We start from the raw sequence: 17,445 nt of genomic DNA on the forward strand, positions 1-17,445 counted from the left end.
ATCTACCGCTTTTCTGAATTTCAGAGAATTTGACTTCTTTTTTTAAATGTTTATTTTTGTACTCTGAGAGAGAGAGAGCATGAGGAGGGGAGGGGCAGAGAGAGAGAGGGAAAGAGAGAATCCCAAGCAATCTCCACACCATCAACGCAGAGCCTGACATAGGGCTCCAACTCACAAATCGTGAGATCATGACCTGAGCCAACATCAAGAGTTCAACACTTAACTGACTGAGTCACCCAGGCGCCCCCAGAGAATTTGACTTCTAACGAGGGTCACTTTCTTGGCTACTTACGCTGTCAGTTTTAGGGACACCCCATGATTTCCCCATTTACCCTCCTACTACCACATTACATCTCCCCACCTCTGACTGTGTGTCAATATATGTGTTTATACGCACACACACAAACACTCTGTGCTCATCTCAGCATCCCCCAAATCTAAACATTCTGGGAGTGACCAAGGCCATTCTCCAAGTTGGGCTAAGCTATATTTGCTCCCAGAAAAAGATAACCTTTAAGAATCACCTTATAGGGCATCCAGCCAGCTCAGTCCGTAGAGCATGCAACTCTTGATCTCAGGCTCATGAGTTCAAGCCCCATGTTGGGTGTGGAGCCTACTTAAAATAATAAATAAATAAACATAAAAAGTTTTACATATATATATATAAATTCATATACATATATGAATTACTTGTTTGGGGAGAAAAAGGAACAGGTCTCTTAACATCATGGTGGCACCAAAAGCATCATAGAGTCTTCTCTCCCTGCCCCTCATTCCCTGACATCTATCTCCCCACGTCACTCAGGCTGGAATGGAACAGCTTCACAACTTTAATTTTTCACATCCTTAGTGATTTATCTCCAACTCTGAGCTGCTTCCATATCTTTGGGATTTTCCTCCCAGAGGTAAATATGCCTGATTATGAGACCGCCAACCTGATTAGCTTTCACCACCAGCCTTACACAGCTCACATCGTACCCCATACTTTTGAATATCTCCTGATTCACCTGCCCTTCCAAGAGATGGCCCAGCAAAGCAAAGCTGGTACAGAATTGAGGCATTCCCTCGGGGTCATAGCCCAGCTCCACTTGTCCCTTCTCTAGGGCATGCTTTCCATCCACGATGGTGCCTGTCAACACTTGCACTCTGCTCAAGTTCGCTGGATGCTTCAAAATGACTGTCAGGTGGTTCCCTGCACTAACATTTTGGGTCCAGAAGAATGACTCATCCAGAGTGTAGGCCTTCCAGGGGAAATGAACATCAAAAACCTTCATATCTGTGAAAATGGCTGCGGATGGGTTGTCAGGACCATAGGGGTTCTTTTTCCGGACTGGCGTGGCCTTCTGACTGTCATTGGAAGTATAGTAGGAGAACCTGTGGTAGAAAAGGAACGGTCTGCAAAGGATTGGGTTTTTCTGAGCTAGGAGGGTACGGAAGTGGGGGATCAGTCTGTCAAGGGGCTTTTCCTTGTAGAAGAGGAGGAGGAAATGAGCCAGGAGTGGGAGGTCCCTGCTGTGGAAGAGTTTGCCGAGGAAGCCCATATTAGAGAACTCCAGTAGCACCCATGGGTCGGACCTCATTGTGTCCACCTTCCAATGAATGTGGGTGATAAAGTTGGGGGCACAAAGGACATTGTCCTCCAGTAACAGGAAGTATTCAGAGAGCTTTGCGGCAAAGCTCATGAGGAAGGCATGATCTCTATTCTGCTTGGAGTAGAATTCCCCACCGTGGGCCTCCTTCCTCGTGTCATCCGTGGTGCGGTAGGCATCAGATAGAGCATGAATCAGTAGCAGCTTCCCTGACAAGATCTGTGGGCTGAAGAGGGTTGAAATATGGGCAATGGTTTCTCTGAGCCTGGTGAGGTCAGAATGTGCCAGATGAACCAGTACTGTGAGACGTTTCTGCTCGATCTCAGAGGAAGCACGGAACAGAGAGACCAGGGTGTACAAGAGGCCGCTTTGATCTGGTCGTGGCACTGAGATCCCCACTGTCAGCCACGCTAAGGAGAGGCAAAATAGGGACAATTGTCAGAGTACGTCGGGTTTGGTAGTGAAGGTAGTCAAAGGGTTAAGGGTTGGGATGCTCTCTGGGACCTTCTCTGTTCCTTTCTTCCCTCTTCTAGTTCCCATCTGTGCTCTCTTTTGGTAGAGGGGGTGTTTAGATCATTGCTGCTCAGAATATGGTCCTCAGTCCAACAACATCAATCTTATCTGGAAGCTTATTGGAAAAGCAGAATCTGGGTTCCTAGATAAACTGCCTTTTAACAGTATCACCAAGTACCTTCAATGCACATTAAAGTCTGAGAAGCACTAAACTAGGTGATGCTGAGTCCCTGTGGGTCCCTTTGAGTCGTCTTTGAGCCAGAATTTTGTAGCACGTGGTTTAAGTGCTCAGGAGTATTAGCTAACATTATAGTTACTATAATTCTTTTTGTTTTACAGTTCATCTTCCCAAAGCTCAGCTTTAGGTGAAAGGAAAAGAGCTTCTCCATAAGTCAAGGGCCCTACGTTCTTGTCTCAGTTCCACCACTGACTGTGTGACCTCGAGCAAGTCCCTTCACTCCTGAGCTTAGATCCTGATTCACAAAACTGAGGGATTTGGACTATGGCTCTAAGGCCCCTTCTAATCCAAATGTTCTCTAATCCGGTGATTCTGCCTTCCTGTAACAATGATCTTTTCCCTCCTTCTTCCTCGTTCCTGAACTGTCTGCCAGATTCCAATATTCCTGGGAGCAGTCCTGCCTTTTTTCCTCTCCCTTCTTCTTTCCTTCCTAGCTACCTTCTCTTGATGTCCCTACTTCCCTCAGGGTACCCCACTCCCCTCCTTGGAACTCACTCTTTCTTCTCTGCTGAATTGTCTTAATATACTGGAAGGTATGATTCTGCCAGCCTTCCAGCAGTCTCACATCTTTTCTTTTGCCATAACTGTCCTCCTAGATCATTGACAAAAAGCAAAACATGTACCTCCTTTCATAAAAAGAAGAGTGTTTAGCCCCCTAGAGGATTCTCATAAGCTTTTCCAGGAAAGAGAAACTCTCCCTAGAGTGAGCCCAGCACATTCTCAGGATGCCTGACCACTGGCCAAAGCAATGAGGGCTCGAGCACTATTTGCTCTCTTCCTTACCTTAACAAATATTGGGGTTGGGGGAGCAGCTTCTTTATGGACCGATGGGTCCAGGTTCATATCCCAACTCCCTTTGGAGCTTCCTGCTCGCAGGTGCAAGGGAGCAGGTGCTTTGAGAATCTACCTGTCCACACCATCCCCTCCCTACATCCTCAATTCCCACACTGAGAACAAGGGTTGCTACTTGGCCTTTGAAAGCCATCACGTTTTGAACATCTTCAGTTTCCCTGGGGGCTTTCAAAGTGACGAGGAGCCACAGGAATCCAATGCCCACTGAGGTTATGATGCCGCGCCTGATGGAACACCGCATGGTGTCGCATGGGATACGGTTCCTATAGCAAAAAGTCAACATGTAAAGCAGCTGGGGACTCTCCCCATCCATCCATCCATCCATCCATCCATCCATCCATGCCTAGAACTTCTCCTTTGTCTCCTGGAAGCTTTCCCCCTCACAATCCCCCATATTATATCCTTCCTCTTCATCATTGTTAACTTATTTCCAAAGCCTGCCTTCTTATCTGAGTTGGGGACCTGATGGAATATAGCCTTATTCCCTGACTTAAAGAAGGAAGGTCACCTGTCCTGTGGCTTTTGTTGCTTTCTCTGTATAGGTTTGCTTGGAGATTCAACTTTCCCAAAGCTTTCCCTTTTCAAAATGATAAAGGTCAACTGGGGCTTCAGTGATGAGGCTCCTTTATCTTAGGAAACAGATGGCCACCACCTACCCTTGCTTTTTTAAACAAAAGCCAGTTTATTAAAATAGCTGAACTTGGGGTGTCCGGGTGCCTCAGTCGGTTAAGCGTCCAACTCTTGATTTCGGCTCAGATCATGATCGAGCCCTGCACTGGGCTCTGTACTGACAGTGTGGAGCCTGCTTGGGTTTCTCTCTTTCCTTCTCTCTCTGCCCCTCCCCTGCTCACTCGCTCTCTCAAAATAAATAAAATAGCTGAACTTAAAGTATTGCTAAATACTAAGCAATGTGGTGCCTTTATTACTCTTTAATAAAGGATATCCTTAATTTATTCCAACCTTTAATCTCATTCACATACCTTGATCAGAACATGAATCTGTTAACTTAGAATGAAAAAAATCCTTTCATGAATGTTGAGCTTTGACTTCAGGCTTATTCAGCCTCAAAAGCACTTGTCTACTGCTCTCTTCCTCTGTTAGTGCCTTTTCTCCGGTGAGAATGTATTTCCCTGGTTGTTTCTAAATGATCAAAGGAAAGGTTTTAATATGCCTTGTCACCTGCTCTTGATTCTGTCCCCTTATACAGTCAGTACACAAAAGAAAAGAAATTGCAATTGATAATTTCTGTGCTCCCGAGGCTATAATATTCTCCAATCTCCCTGTCTTCTGGATCCTGCCAGTGCAGCATTTTGATAGAGGTTAATACCCTTCTCTCCCTTAGCCATTTAGCTTCTTGATAAGAATTATAAACATAAAACTTATACATGGTAGGAAGGCTTCACAGAGTAAACTTTTCTTACCTGGTTTCCTTAAGTCAGGACTTTGAGTCACTTAGGTGATTCAGATACAAAGCACTTGATGTCAAGGAGATGGGCTTCTTTTCTCTAGGACAAAAATACAAGGATACATACCTTGATTAAAAAGGCTCTACAATGACAGCTGAAGGAGTTCACTGCCACAGCCATAGCTCAGTTCTCCTCTGCACCTCCTGTGTCATTTACCAGTCACAGCCAGAGTACTGCCCTCGTTTAGCCCCGTGAGTCCCACGGACTTCTGGGAGAGGCAGGAGAGAGAGAAAAAGAGGAGCTGGGGTGCGGAGCGCCAGTCACTCAGGTGTAACGACAGAGAAGGTGAGGCCAGGCAGAGCAACCTGAGGCCTCTCCAGCATTCCGGCTTGGAGCTAAGCTCCCTCTGTGATGTTATCCTTGTGTCCTCGCCACCTACTCCCCTACCATCGCAGGGATGCGTGTGCCGGCCTTACAGGGGAGCGGCGTGTGCTTAATTATTGCCAGCTATTATTATTCATTCCAAAGACCACCATCAGCATCTCTTTTTTTTTAATTAAAAACAATTGTTCTAATGCTTATTTATTTTTGAGAGAGACAGAGACAGAGCTTGAGTGGGGGAGGGGCAGAGAGAGAGAGAGGGAGACACAGAATCAGAAGCAGGCTCCAGGCTCCGAGCTGTCAGCACAGAGCCCGACGAGGGGCTCGAACTCACAAACCGTGAGATCATGACCTGAGCCGTAGGCAGACGCCCAACCGACTGAGCCACCCGGGCGCCCCACCATCAGCATCTTTTAACAGAGAAAAGAGATACGGGGAACTATCAAACCTCCCCTCCACCATGCCCTCCACTTCCCTGAACCTCAACTCCACACTCTCCTCCTCAGGGGGTTGTGCCCTGACTCCCACTCCCCCTCACCGGCTCAGGGTGCTGCACCCCTGCAATGACCCTCTTTCTCTTCTGCGTTACCCTCTACTCCCTCTCTGCTGGACCATTCCCATCATCTTGACCAGGAGCTCTACTATCTCCCAATGGGAAAAAAAAAAAAAGCAGAATTCCTCTCTAAATTCATGTTCTGTCCAAATTCTGCCCCCTCCTCTGGAACCCCAACGCAGCACAACTCCTTGAGAGCATTGCCTTTATAATTTAGCCCCACTTCATTTCACGTTTTCTCTCATCTTACTCAACCTCTCTGCAACTTTTGACATGGTTGACTACTTCCTCCTTGAAATGCTTTCTTCCCTAACATCATTCTTGCCCACACTGACCATTCTGTTTCTTTCCTGGCTCATCCTCTTCCCAACCTGTAAATGGAGGAGGATCCTAGGACTCAGTCCTTGGCTCTCTTCCTATATGCTCTCCTTGGGTGATCTTACCCAGTCCCATGGTTTTAAGTACTATATATTATATTATACATGCATGTGTGTGTATAACTATCTTCATATATACAATATATGTGTGCGTGTGAGTGTGTGTGTGTGTATACATTATTCCATATCTGTAGGCTTTTTTTTTTAATTTTTTTTAACGTTTATTTATTTTTGAGACAGAGAGAGACAGAGCGTGAACAGGGGAGGGGCAGAGAGAGAGGGAGACACAGAATCGGAAATAGGCTCCAGGCTCTGAGCTGTCAGCACAGAGCCCGACGCGGGGCTCGAACTCACAGACCGCGAGATCATGACCTGAGCCGAAGTCGGACGCTTAACCGACTGAGCCACCCAGGCGCCCCTAGGCTTTTACATATATAAGCTTGTGGGCATATACATAGATATACACACATGTTGATGACCCAGGGCAGATCTTGTCTGCAGCCCTGACTCCTGTCCTGAGCTCCAGGTTACTCAACTATTGAACATCTCCATTTGGATGAATAAAAGGTATTTCAGCTTTAACAGAGTCAAAACAGAAACATAGATCTTCATATATCCCCAATCTTTCTTTTAAATAAGTTTTTTTTTTTAATTTTTTTTTTTTTTTAGTTTATTTATTTTTGAGACAGAGAGAGACAGAGCATGAATGGGGGAGGGTCAGAGAGAGGGAGACACAGAATCTGAAACAGGCTCCGGGCTCTGAGCTGTCAGCACAGGGGCCCGACGCGGGGCTCGAACTCACGGACCGTGAGATTGTGACCTGAGCCGAAGTCGGTGCTCAACTGACTGAGCCACCCAGGCGCCCCTAAATAAGTTTTTAAAGTTTACTTATTTATTATTGAGAGAGAGCACAAGTTGGGGAGAGGCAGAGAGAGAGGAAGACCCAGAATCCCAAGCAGGCTCCAGGCTCTGAGCTGTCAGCACAGAGCCTGACGCGGGGCTTGAACCCACAGACTGTAAGACCATGACCTGAGCTGAAGTCAGACACTTAACAGCCTGAACCACCCAGGCGCCCCCCTATATCCCCAATCTTTTCCTCCACAAGGTTTCCCCATCTCCCTAAATAGCACCACCATTTTCCCATTTACTCAGGGGAAAAATCTAGAAGCCATCCTCGGTGCCTCTCTCCCTTGAACACTCTACGTTCCATCTAATCAGTCCTGTTACCCTTTCCTCCAAAATGTATCCACAGCATGACCCTTTCGCACCACCTCTACCACTACCACATGAGTCTGGGCCACAGTCGTCTCCTGCCTGGACTATTGCAAACACCTTCTAATTGGTTCCTCACCTCCGCCCTCATTCTCCTGTCATCTATTCTCCACATGGCAGTCAGAGAGACCTTTTAAAATTGCAAATCAAATGCTATCCCTCCCTGGCCTACAATTCTCCAATGACTTGTGGCTGAAAGTAAGATGAAACCCAAACTCCTGACCATGGCCTACAAGATCCTGTCTGATCTAGCCCTTTGCCTGCCTCTTCGACTTCATCTCCCCCGACCCATTGGCTTTCTTGGGGGGAGGAGCGTCATCCCTTGGACATTTCAAGCTCTTTGCGGACTCAGGTCTCCATATATGGTACTCCTCTTCTTGGAACTATCTTCTGTAAGGTCTCAAGAGCCATCTTCTTCCCAACATTCAAATGTGAGCCCAGATGCTCTTCCTGCCTGCAGTCACTGTGCCTAAAGTAGCCACTCACCACGCCTCCCACCCAGCCTCCCATCACTCCATCACATATCCTGTTTTCCTTAGCATTGATTTCTACCAGAAACCATCTTACCTGTATGTGTTTATTGTCTGTCTCTATCCACTAGACTAGAATATAAGTCCTTGAAAGGCGGGGACTTCGTTTGATTCAATGCTATGTCTACAGCACTTTGCATAGTAATTGGCCCAGAGAACATGCTCCACGAGTATTTATAAACTCACTAATTGTCAGGCATTATGTGACAACGGTGAGTGACCATGTATTTCTTCAACAAACACTGTGCTAGGTGTCAGGGACACCTCAGTGCCAGGACTGTGCGGTGTACCAGGGGAGGGCAATATGTGGGTGATGGTTAAGAGCACAGATTCTGGACTCAGACAGCCTGGGCAGAACCTGGTTCTGCTAAACTTCTTGGCTATGTGACCTTGGCTAAGTGACTCAGCCTCTCTGAATCCCAGTCCTTCATCTAGAAAATGAAGATTAAAATGATGCCCATTCTCAAGGGTTCTTAAGAAGATTTTAAGAGATCATTCACACAAAAATGCATAGCACATGGCAAACATTCAATAAATGTTAGCTTTTTTATTATAAGGAACAAGTATCATTTTCAACCATGACGGCACTGTCTTCTTTTCCCTCATATCTGGGAGGTCCGCCTAACTTTAATTCCTAAGCCTTCACCCCAATTTTACTTGTAGATTCTTACACTGATGCACAGCACTTTGAGAACCTTTCCATAGCTTGTCATTTGATTTCCGCTTCTCTGAGGGCTTTAGAGGAGGCAAAAAGTTGAGGGAGGGAGGAAATATTAAAAAGCAAGGACACCCCCCAGGTCCCTCATCAACATTGCAGTTATGGGTCGGCCATCTATGACACTGTGCTTGTTGCTATCGTATGTCCTGGGTGTGGGCTCCAGACTTTGCTGGAAGTCAGAGTTCTCCTTTAAGCCTAGGAGGCTGAACCTGACCCACAGGGTAGGGATGGAGCAGGAGCCCACCTCCATTCCACCATTTCTCTCTGGGTGCCTCAGCTAGTGCTCCCTTGGCAACCATTGTTCTTTCTGAAGGTCTGAAGTGCATCATCCCCCTAGCCTCTCCAGAGCAGGTGACTCCACACAGAACATGGTCTGATCACAAGCTTATTTGATTGGCTCACACACTTTTTTTTTAAAAAAAAAATTTGTTTGAAGATTGAATATGTAGAAACTAGGGGAACTTGGGGCGCCTGGGTGGCTCAGTCGGTTAAGCACCCAACTTTGGCTCAGGTCGTGATCTCACAGTTTGCGGTTCGAACCCTCCTTCGGGCTCTGTGCTGACAGCTCAGAGCCTGGAGCCTGGAGGTTCAGATTCTGTGTGTGTCTCTCTCTCTGTCCCTCTCCTGTTTGTGCTCTGTCTCTGTCTCTCAAAAAAGTGAATAAACATTATATGCTAACTGATGTGGATGTAAATTTAAAAAAATAAAATTAAAAAAACGAATAAACGTTAAAAAAATTAAAAATTAAGGGAGCTTGCATAAAAACCTAGACTTTTGGCCTCTCTTGAAAAATTGCAACTTGCTGCCACCCTGGCCTGATTAGTGATGGCCCTGGTAGCCAGACGTGCATTCTCAGTTTCCTACTCTACCTGGCTGACTTTCCTCATTTACCTTGCCCCCTGTAGGCATTTGAGCCTTTGGCCACTGCTCCAAGTCAGGTCTTGGGAGACTGAAAGACCATGCTAGATCCTGGTTTTATACCAGGCACCTGTCTGGGATAAGGTGCTAAAAATATGAGGCACAAAGTGATCCCTGGGGTTCAAGTGCTGTGGTCAGGGGTAGGAGGAAAATGAATCGATTGCAATGAAAAACAGACGGAAGAGAAAAGAGCTGATGACTGATTTTGTATATGATGTAGTCCATATTCTGGAGGACTTACAGAAGACATGAAGGGGGAGGGGCAGTGGCCAAAATGTAAGATTATACGGGTACCAGTAGAGAAAACTCACTGCTTGGTCTAGATCATCTTGAAAGCTGCCCACTCAGCACAAAAAACTAGCTACAGAGCAGCATTTTTCAAACTGAGGCCGCAATCCGTTCATGGGTTATAAAACCAGCTTCATGGGTCTTGATCAGCATGTTTGTGTATCACTGTGTAAGGGCCAGTAACGTTTTGTGAAACTTTTGTGAAACTCTTGGTATATAAACAAAAGTACTGGAGCTCACAGTCAAGAAGTGTGAAGCCACTGAGGCTTAGGGGAGAAATGGATACATGTTGGCAGGTTAAGGGGCAGCGGGTGTGAGATTCTCAGCTTTAGAGAAATCGCCTTGATGTTTGGGGATGATCAACGGCTTTAGGATCATCATTCTAGTCCTAACGCTGTTATTATCTGTGTGGCTTTGGCTAATTAACCTTTCCAAGTCTCAATTTCTCCATCTGAAAGGCGATGACACTGAAACCCCCCTACCTCATAGTGTTGATACGTCTAAGAGACTACGGGCCCCCAGCCACTGACCCTGTCTTTTTTTTTTTTTTTTTTTAATTTTTTTTTTTCAACATTTTTTATTTTTATTTTTGGGACAGAGAGAGACAGAGCATGAACGGGGGAGGGGCAGAGAGAGAGGGAGACACAGAATCGGAAACAGGCTCCAGGCTCCGAGCCATCAGCCCAGAGCCTGACGCGGGGCTCGAACTCACGGACCGCGAGATCGTGACCTGGCTGAAGTCGGACGCTTAACCGACTGCGCCACCCAGGCGCCCCCCACTGACCCTGTCTTATTCATGTTAGAACAGTATTTCAGGTTGTTCATATATCACCCCTTCCTTCCAGGGGAGAGAAGAAAGAATTACCATTTAGCATTTAGCGTGTCTGACCCTGTGTTGGCCACTCAACCGGATTTGGTCAACACTGAATTTCAAATGAGCGTAGGAGATTCGGTAGGGCTTCCAGAAGTTCTGACATAATTAGTGTAGAAGCCATTTTCTTTGTGTTGGAAGACTTTCATCTTGGACACAGAGAATTCCAAACATTCCAACTATCCAAGGCCATAGGGCATGCTGCGAGGGGTGCCCCAGTCCAGAGACCTTAGTTGGGGTGGTGGCGCCCCAGGATGAACAGGGAACGTGAATTTCCCTCTGCCTCTCAGCTTCTCTGCACAAGTTTGCTCTGAGAAAGAGTCTAGGGCCTCTAAAGTGGTCCAACCAGAAGGGGAGGAAACACCCTGAAGCCCTGTGTGGGTAACTCTGCCCCTCCCCACCCCATGGGCAGGGCTGGCCACACACCGTGGGAACTGCCCCACTTGCCAGTGTCTGTTGGAGGCTCCCTGGGGACGGGGCCCAGGCAAGGGCCTAGCTCCTGGGCCTCACACCCTTCACACCCAGGTCAACCAAAGCGCTGAACCCTGGATCCCCTTGGTCTGAGTCAGCAGAGAAGGGATCCCAGAACTGGGGAGGAAGAAAACATGGGAAGGAGGAGAAGATGGGGATTTAGTTATCAGGTGTCTCCCCAGGATCCAGACCCAACTTCCCAGGGACAGAAGCCCAGAGATGAGACCCTTGTCGTGGGATGAGCTGATCTGAAAAGACAGTCCCCACAGCTGGGGGTAGGGCAGAATAGGGAACACAGAAGTCCCACACAAGAGACAAGTCTAGCAGAGGAGGAGGGTTTGCTGGTTCCTGGGAAACGAGCATGGCAGGGAATGGGGGAAGATGGGTTTATCCCACTATGTGGGCTCCCCCATCCCCCACATACTGATGTATTGTGAGATCTCTTCCTGCTTCACCTGAGCAACCAGATGCTTCTCCTGTCCTGTCCAAAGCTCCATCCTCAGCCAGTAGGAGCTACAGACACTCAAGGCCACTTCCCTTCCCCTTGAACAAATATTTGTGAAGTTTCTACCACGTGCCTGGTGCTAGGGCTAGAGACCATTACTCCTTCCCTCCAGCGGCTCCAATCCGGAGGAGAGGCGGGTGTGAGGGAAGAGGGCAGTGTTAAAAAGACAAATCCCGAGTTATGATTGCAGTAACAGAGAGTAGTAACGAGACGCTGTGGGAGTACACGAAATAAATAAAACAGGGAGGCCAAACAGGCTGCAGCTCATCTCGAGATCTCATGGACTGTGGGTTTCCACAGGGGACATCTGACACCAAACATTCCAGGACACCAAAAGTGGTGGGGGAGAGAGAAGATGGCATTGAATCGGAGGAGCTGAGACAAACTGTGAAGTCTGAGGAAAGGCCCGTGCACTGGGGAAATTGGGGGGAAGGGAGAAAGAGAGGAGAGGATCAGCAGGGCTGGGAAGGGAAGGGTGGTGTGAGAAGGGGTGCAGTGTTTGGAGGGCGCAGACACTGGGGGTTCGGGGCGGAAGGCAGGCGCACCGCAGACACCCGGAGCCCGGGAGAGTGGTCGGAGGCCGCGGGCTGCGGAGGGGGTGGAGAGCGGCCCCTACACGTGCGCTACGTGCTGCGCGGGCCACCGCCCCCTCCCAGGCTGCTGGGGAGCCGGGCCGGCCCTCCGTCCCGGAGCCCCGTCCCCCGGGAGAGCGCGGGGGACTGGCGGCTGGAGGTGGGAGGGGAAGGGAGAAAGTGGCTCCCCTAGTTCGCAACCCTGGAGCGTGGTCGTCCCGTCGCCGAGACCGGAAGGAACGCGGGGAGCGCCTCATCACCAGGCGGGCGGATCTAGGGGCGAAGGCTGCAGATCTGGGGCGCAGGCCGGGGGCGGGGCGGGCTCGCGGAGTGAGGCCTGCGGACGGAGGGGGCGGATGAGGACGGAGCCCCCTGAGGATGTGTCCAAAGGATCTGGGGCAGCACAAATAGGGGTAGTTTGGGGGACGGCGGCCCGGGTGGGGCGGAGTGTTGTCCAAAAGTAAGGAGGGGGTTCCTGGAGACGTGGCACTCGGAGCGGGGCTTGGTTCCGCTCCGGCTGCCTGGGCTCCAACCCCGCTCTCCCCGAGCAAGCCAAACCGGACCCCGCCCAGGCCTCGCTCCCAAGGCCTCCGGGAGATCCAGCCCCGGGACCTCCGAGCCGGGGTTGCCCAGGTCCGGCCTCTGGGGCGTCCGGCCAGCCCCAGACGAGACAATGCGGCCCCGGCCCCGCCCCCGGAGGCTGATGCGGCCCTGGCCTTGGCCAATCACTGCCTGTGGCTAGGCTCTTTAAAAAAAGAAGAGCCGGCCGCGGTGTGGCTGTCAGCTGGGGAGGGATCCCTCCGCCCATGTAAACACACATCATAAAGGGCAAGGGAAGCGTCTTCTGCGGGGCGGGGGGAGTTGTCGCCTTCCCGGAGAGCCCTCTGGGTCCCTAGGTTCCCCTGACTACCCTGGCAACCGCCCCCTCCCTCAACGTCACATCGGGTCCTCGGGGAGCCAAACAGCTGCTGCCAGATCTGGGAGCAACAAAATCTCATCACTTAGGGTCAATACCGGAAATGGAGAGAGCTTGGGAGTTGGGAGCGTGAGGGAGTTCTAGTACACGGCTGAGGATTGGGAAAGATTATCCCAGGCTCATTCTTCCTGTGCACCTCAGTTAATAGTCATTACTGATACAAGTCTAGAATTTTTCTCAAAGTTATACTTCTCCGGCTTGAAGGATGCCAATGTTAAGTGTGAAAATAATCTTGACGTTCTCCCAGGAAAGAGCACATGACAGGAAATCAACTGCAGCAAAACCCTCAAAAGCAAATACACCCATGGCAAAGAGCAGCAACGATTCTTCTCCCCAACATTTTATTATGGAAGAATTTAAAATATTCAGCAAAGTTAAAAAAATTTTGCAGCAAATTCCTCTACACCCACCACTTAGGTTCTACCATTGACATTTTATTATAATTTTATCTCATCTCTATCTTACATTGATGACTTTTTCTCTAGTAGGATGCCAGCTGCCCCTTGGCTTAAGTCTCCGTTGCAGTGGGGAGCAAAAAAGGTTTATGTAGGTCCGAAGCCCTAGAGAGCCAAGAAAAGGAGTACCTTCTGCAAGGCCCTTTTTAAACAAACAGTTTAAACATGGGGCCCCAAAACATGGGGCCAAGTATCTCTGGGAAGAGTTTGTTGAAGAGGAGGCTTCTCTCCTCCCCACTTTTTAACTTGAAGAACCCTTAAGGATAAGAGAGACTTCTTTCATCTAGGTGAATCTGAAAACAGAGCTAGGACGCTGTTGGTCCAAATAATACTTCCATAGGTTTGGCTGCTTTCTGGATGAAAGAGATCTTTTTAGTGTTGAGGTCCTACTTGTTAAATTTCCTCTCCCCCCTTTCCTGGGCAGGACACTAGGCACTCACCCTACATACACACACCCCACCCATGCCTCAAAAATGTTCTCATCTTTTAAAATTACTTAACCTCTCTGTGCCTCCATTGCTTGCTCTGCAAAATAGGGGTAATAGTAGTACCTACCCAACGGGATGGTTGTGTAGATTCAATGAGCTAATACACAAATACACGCAAAGCATTTACAACAATGCTTTCACACAGTATTAGATTAGCATTAGATAATTAATAGCTATCAGTCATATGCTAATAACTCTAGATTTACATCTCTATTTCTGATCTCTCCCCTTCGGATTTATACTATTCAGCCTGTTGGATATTTCCAACTGTACCGAAGACACGTCAAACTCAACATATCCAGAAGTGAACACATGATCTCCCTCCTCATTTATATAATCTCGGGAAATGCATTGGCAATGCCCGTGCACCAGCAACCATTCAGGCAAGTACCTAGACACCTGAATCACCCTGGATACCTTAGTGTCCTTCCCCAATTTATCACTATGTCCTAATTTTATCTCCTACATTTGCATGCATTCTTCCGAATGAATAGCACTGCTGCCTTAATTTAGGCACCATAGTTTCTCAACTGGATTGTTTTTAAAGTCTTTGGCTTCTCTCACACTCAACCTGGCCATTATTTTGCTCCCGGACCACTCTTTTCTCTGTAACACCTCTCATTCCAAAAGCTAGAGTCTCTATCACTTGTTAACTGTGTGAATTTGGGCAAATTGCTTAAACAACCTGTGCCTCACTGTCCTTATTTGTAAAATGGAAGTAAGAGTACCTGCCTCAAAGGGTTGTTGTGTAGATTAAATGATTAATTATGCAAAGCACTTAGAACAGTGCCCAGGATATGCAAGTGCTCAAGAGTGTTAGCTTATTATTAACATTATAACTAGTGTTTTCTCACCTCCATTTTGTTCTTACTTTCAAGCCGGTCCCCCTACTAGAAAATCCTTCCCCATTATGCCAAATACCTTCGGCCCCTCCCCAGGTTTTACTAAGTGTATATACTTCTGTCATGGCACCTACCACAGTGTACTGACATGACTGATATAATCCATTTATGTGTCCGATCTTCTCCACCAGAGTATTAACTTCTTGAGGGAAGGGACTCTGGCACGTAGTAAATGGTCAATAAATGTTAGCTCAACTGGACCGTAAGGATCAACTTCATCCCGAGGCCGAAGGCCCGGGCCCCGCCCGATTCGGGGGCGGGGCCGGGAGCTCGGCGCGGGGTGGGGGTGGGTGGGGGTGGGGGTGGGACTCTTTTTCCTCGCCGTGGCGGCGGAGGCGCACGGCGTGGGTTAGCGGCAAGACGTCGTCGGAGGAAGGCTGAAAAAGCCCAAGGTGCTGCCGTTGCTAGTACAAGTCGGACTTGCCGTTGCCGGAGTCGCGTCTGCACCCGTCTCGGACCCAGCGCAGCCCGCCGCCGCGGTTCCGGAGCCCACCCTGCCCTCGCCCGTGCCCGACCCGCGGTGATGGAGCCGGCCACCGCGCTGCCCCCGGGCCCGCGCCCGGCGCTGCCCCTCGGGGGCCCGGGCCCGCTGGGCGAGTTCCTGCCTCCCCCCGAGTGCCCGGTCTTCGAGCCCAGCTGGGAAGAGTTCGCGGACCCCTTCGCTTTCATCCACAAGATCCGGCCCATAGCCGAGCAGACTGGGATCTGTAAGGTGCGGCCGCCGCCGGTGAGTCACGCCGGCACCCCGGATCCTGCTCGCGGCTGGGGGAGGGAGGTAGGACGCGCGGGCCGGGGAGGCCCGAGGCGCGGGGGGCGGGGAGCGGGGGTCGCCCCGGAGGCCGCGTCAAGTTTGGGGCTGCCCCGGGGTCGGAGTTGAGGCCGGGGGAGGAGGACGGGGCTTCTTCAGGGTGGGAGATGAGGAGCGTGGGAGAGCGGGCGCTTCGGCGGTGCCACCCCGAGGGCCCCCGGGCGACGCGCGGCCCGAGCGGACGGGTGTGCGGCCCGGCCGGGGGTTCGGGTTCGGTTCTGGATGGAGTGGCGGCCGGGGTGGGCGAGGGGGTGCTTCCTGCCGGAGGCTGGCGGCGGCGCGGGCGAGGAGGGCGGGCGCCGGGCCCGGCGCTGCTCGGCGGGCCGGGGCTCGCCTCCTCCCCCGGGGTGCGGGGGTGTGTGCTGGGTGGGGGTGGGGGACTTGCGAGTTGTCGTGCGCGGAGGAAAGTTTTCAATATGGCGGCGGGAGCCCCTGGTCCTTTGTGTGGTGGCGGCGTCGGCCCGGAGCGGCCCTCACCTGGGCGCCCCACCCTGCGGGCCGGGGCACCCCCTTGCCCCCCGGGCTCCGGGCTTCCTGCTGTTCCCCGGGCCGGGCTCGAGGAGGGGGCGTCCAGCGCTGCCGGGGGGCGGGGAGGAGCCGCGGGGCCGGCCCCGGAGCCGAGGTGTTGTGGGGGGCGTAAGTGTGTGGGGGGCACTTGGGGGTGGCGGGGAGCAGGACCGGCGGCGGAGGGTCCGGGGCCCGCCCGGCCGCGCACACACCCGACTTCTGGCCCGGCCGCTCGGCTCCCCGGGGAGGTCTCGGCTGCCTTGGTGGGGTGGGGGGCGAGGCCGTGCGGTAGGGGGACATGTCAGACCGGGAGACCTGCGAAGCCTTAACGCGCACTTCCCGCGCCCCCCCCCCCCCCCAACCCCCGGAGGCTGAAATGCAGCCCCGCTTCAGCCCTGCGAGCCGTGCCTAAAGCGCCTCGGGCCTGGGGGCTGTGTGTGTGAGGGGTGGGGTGCTGCTGAAGTCATCCCTAACGGCTCCAACGTTGGCTCCAACGTTCGCTGAGGAGAGCCCGGCCGGCCCTCCGCTGGCCCCCACGCCCGCCCCCCACCCCCGGCTGGAACTGGGTGCGCGTCGACACCCCTGTTTTTTTGCCCACCTTGCGGATGGTCGGAGTCCGAGTTGGCCTAAAGGACGGTTGGACGGGCCGGGACCGTTGGGAAGGATGTTTAACTGCCTTTCCTACAGTTTAAGAATCTTCTCCCCACTCTTCCCCGCCCCCCACTCCACCCCCACTTCCACCCCCATTGGAGGAAGATTCCCCCCTCCCATCCCTTTCTTTCTTAAGCTCGCTCTTTGTAATGACATTTGGAGTTGCAGGGGTTCTATATGTAGTCATTAGGGTTTGGAAATCAGTTTTGAGGGAGATCTCTTAATACGTCGTTTCTCCCGTCGCCCTTCCCCCTCCCCCCAAAATTAAAACGCGGACAACATACTTTGGTTTTTCTTGGACAAGTTTGAAAATGAAGGTGAAATCTATGCGGCAGAAAATAACTGGTCAGCTAGTATGGGGGAAATGTTTGAAAATAGAGCCATTTCTCTCAAGTGGACAAGGTTGATTCTTGTTGCTTAAGGGACGTGCATTTCTTCTAGAGTGCACAGGGGCCTGCAGAAGTTACAGCCGGAGCTGATTAGAGCCAAGGTTTTAATTCTTGAAGAATAGGTCATGTTTCAGACATTTAGCAGTTTAGTTTTATGTCATGTGCTAGGAAGGGTGAGTGTGGATATTGTACATTTGCATTAGTGGGATTTTATT

The 17,445-nt window shown here is 50.7% G+C and overlaps 2 protein-coding genes across 5 annotated transcripts in view; one reads left to right on the forward strand and one right to left on the reverse strand.

The window, feature by feature from the left end:
- Window positions 1-814: 814 nt before the first annotated feature.
- LOC109256474 (alpha-1,3-mannosyl-glycoprotein 4-beta-N-acetylglucosaminyltransferase-like protein MGAT4E) lies at window positions 815-16,873 on the reverse strand. 3 transcript variants are annotated; one of them, XM_053909059.1, is made up of 6 exons: window positions 16,789-16,873; window positions 4,614-4,697; window positions 4,173-4,332; window positions 3,308-3,455; window positions 2,836-2,932; window positions 815-1,999 (listed from the first exon to the last, which is right to left on the reverse strand). In XM_053909059.1, exons 4-6 carry the CDS (start codon window positions 3,431-3,433, stop codon window positions 855-857), a joined length of 1,368 nt encoding a protein of 455 aa, XP_053765034.1. In that variant the 5' UTR covers window positions 3,434-3,455; window positions 4,173-4,332; window positions 4,614-4,697; window positions 16,789-16,873; the 3' UTR covers window positions 815-854. The 3 variants fall into 3 exon arrangements, with proteins under 3 accessions (XP_053765034.1, XP_019287364.2, XP_019287357.2); XM_019431819.2 differs by lacking the exon at window positions 16,789-16,873 and adding an exon at window positions 14,950-15,207; XM_019431812.2 differs by lacking the exons at window positions 4,173-4,332; window positions 4,614-4,697; window positions 16,789-16,873 and having other exon boundaries at window positions 3,308-3,943.
- The window catches only part of KDM5B (lysine demethylase 5B), an 81,154-nt gene continuing 78,957 nt past the window's right edge, over window positions 15,249-17,445 (forward strand). Inside the window, exon 1 of one of the 2 annotated variants that reach the window (XM_019431794.2) lies at window positions 15,249-15,602. In XM_019431794.2, coding sequence (XP_019287339.2) covers window positions 15,399-15,602 — 204 coding nt within the window. In that variant the 5' untranslated portion in view covers window positions 15,249-15,398. Of the gene's footprint in view, window positions 15,603-15,890; window positions 16,320-17,445 lie in introns of those variants that run through there. The other variant, XM_053909046.1, reaches the window with a different exon arrangement.

Source organism: Panthera pardus, unplaced genomic scaffold (genome assembly GCF_024362965.1).
Source record: "Panthera pardus isolate Hobbes unplaced genomic scaffold, ASM2436296v1 HiC_scaffold_21, whole genome shotgun sequence".
Taxonomy (NCBI): Eukaryota; Metazoa; Chordata; class Mammalia; order Carnivora; family Felidae; genus Panthera; species Panthera pardus.

Excerpts from the sequence above, each read along its gene's own strand:
- LOC109256474 (XM_019431812.2), bottom strand. The coding sequence starts at position 3,529 with ATGGATGGATGGATGGATGGATGGATGGATGGGGAGAGTCCCCAGCTG. Across the intron at positions 2,933-3,307 it reads TGATGGCTTTCAAAGGCCAA|GAGGACAGTTATGGCAAAAG; the intron begins GTAGCAACCCTT and ends TCAATGATCTAG. Across the intron at positions 2,000-2,835 it reads AATTCAGCAGAGAAGAAAGA|CGTGGCTGACAGTGGGGATC; the intron begins GTGAGTTCCAAG and ends GCCTCTCCTTAG.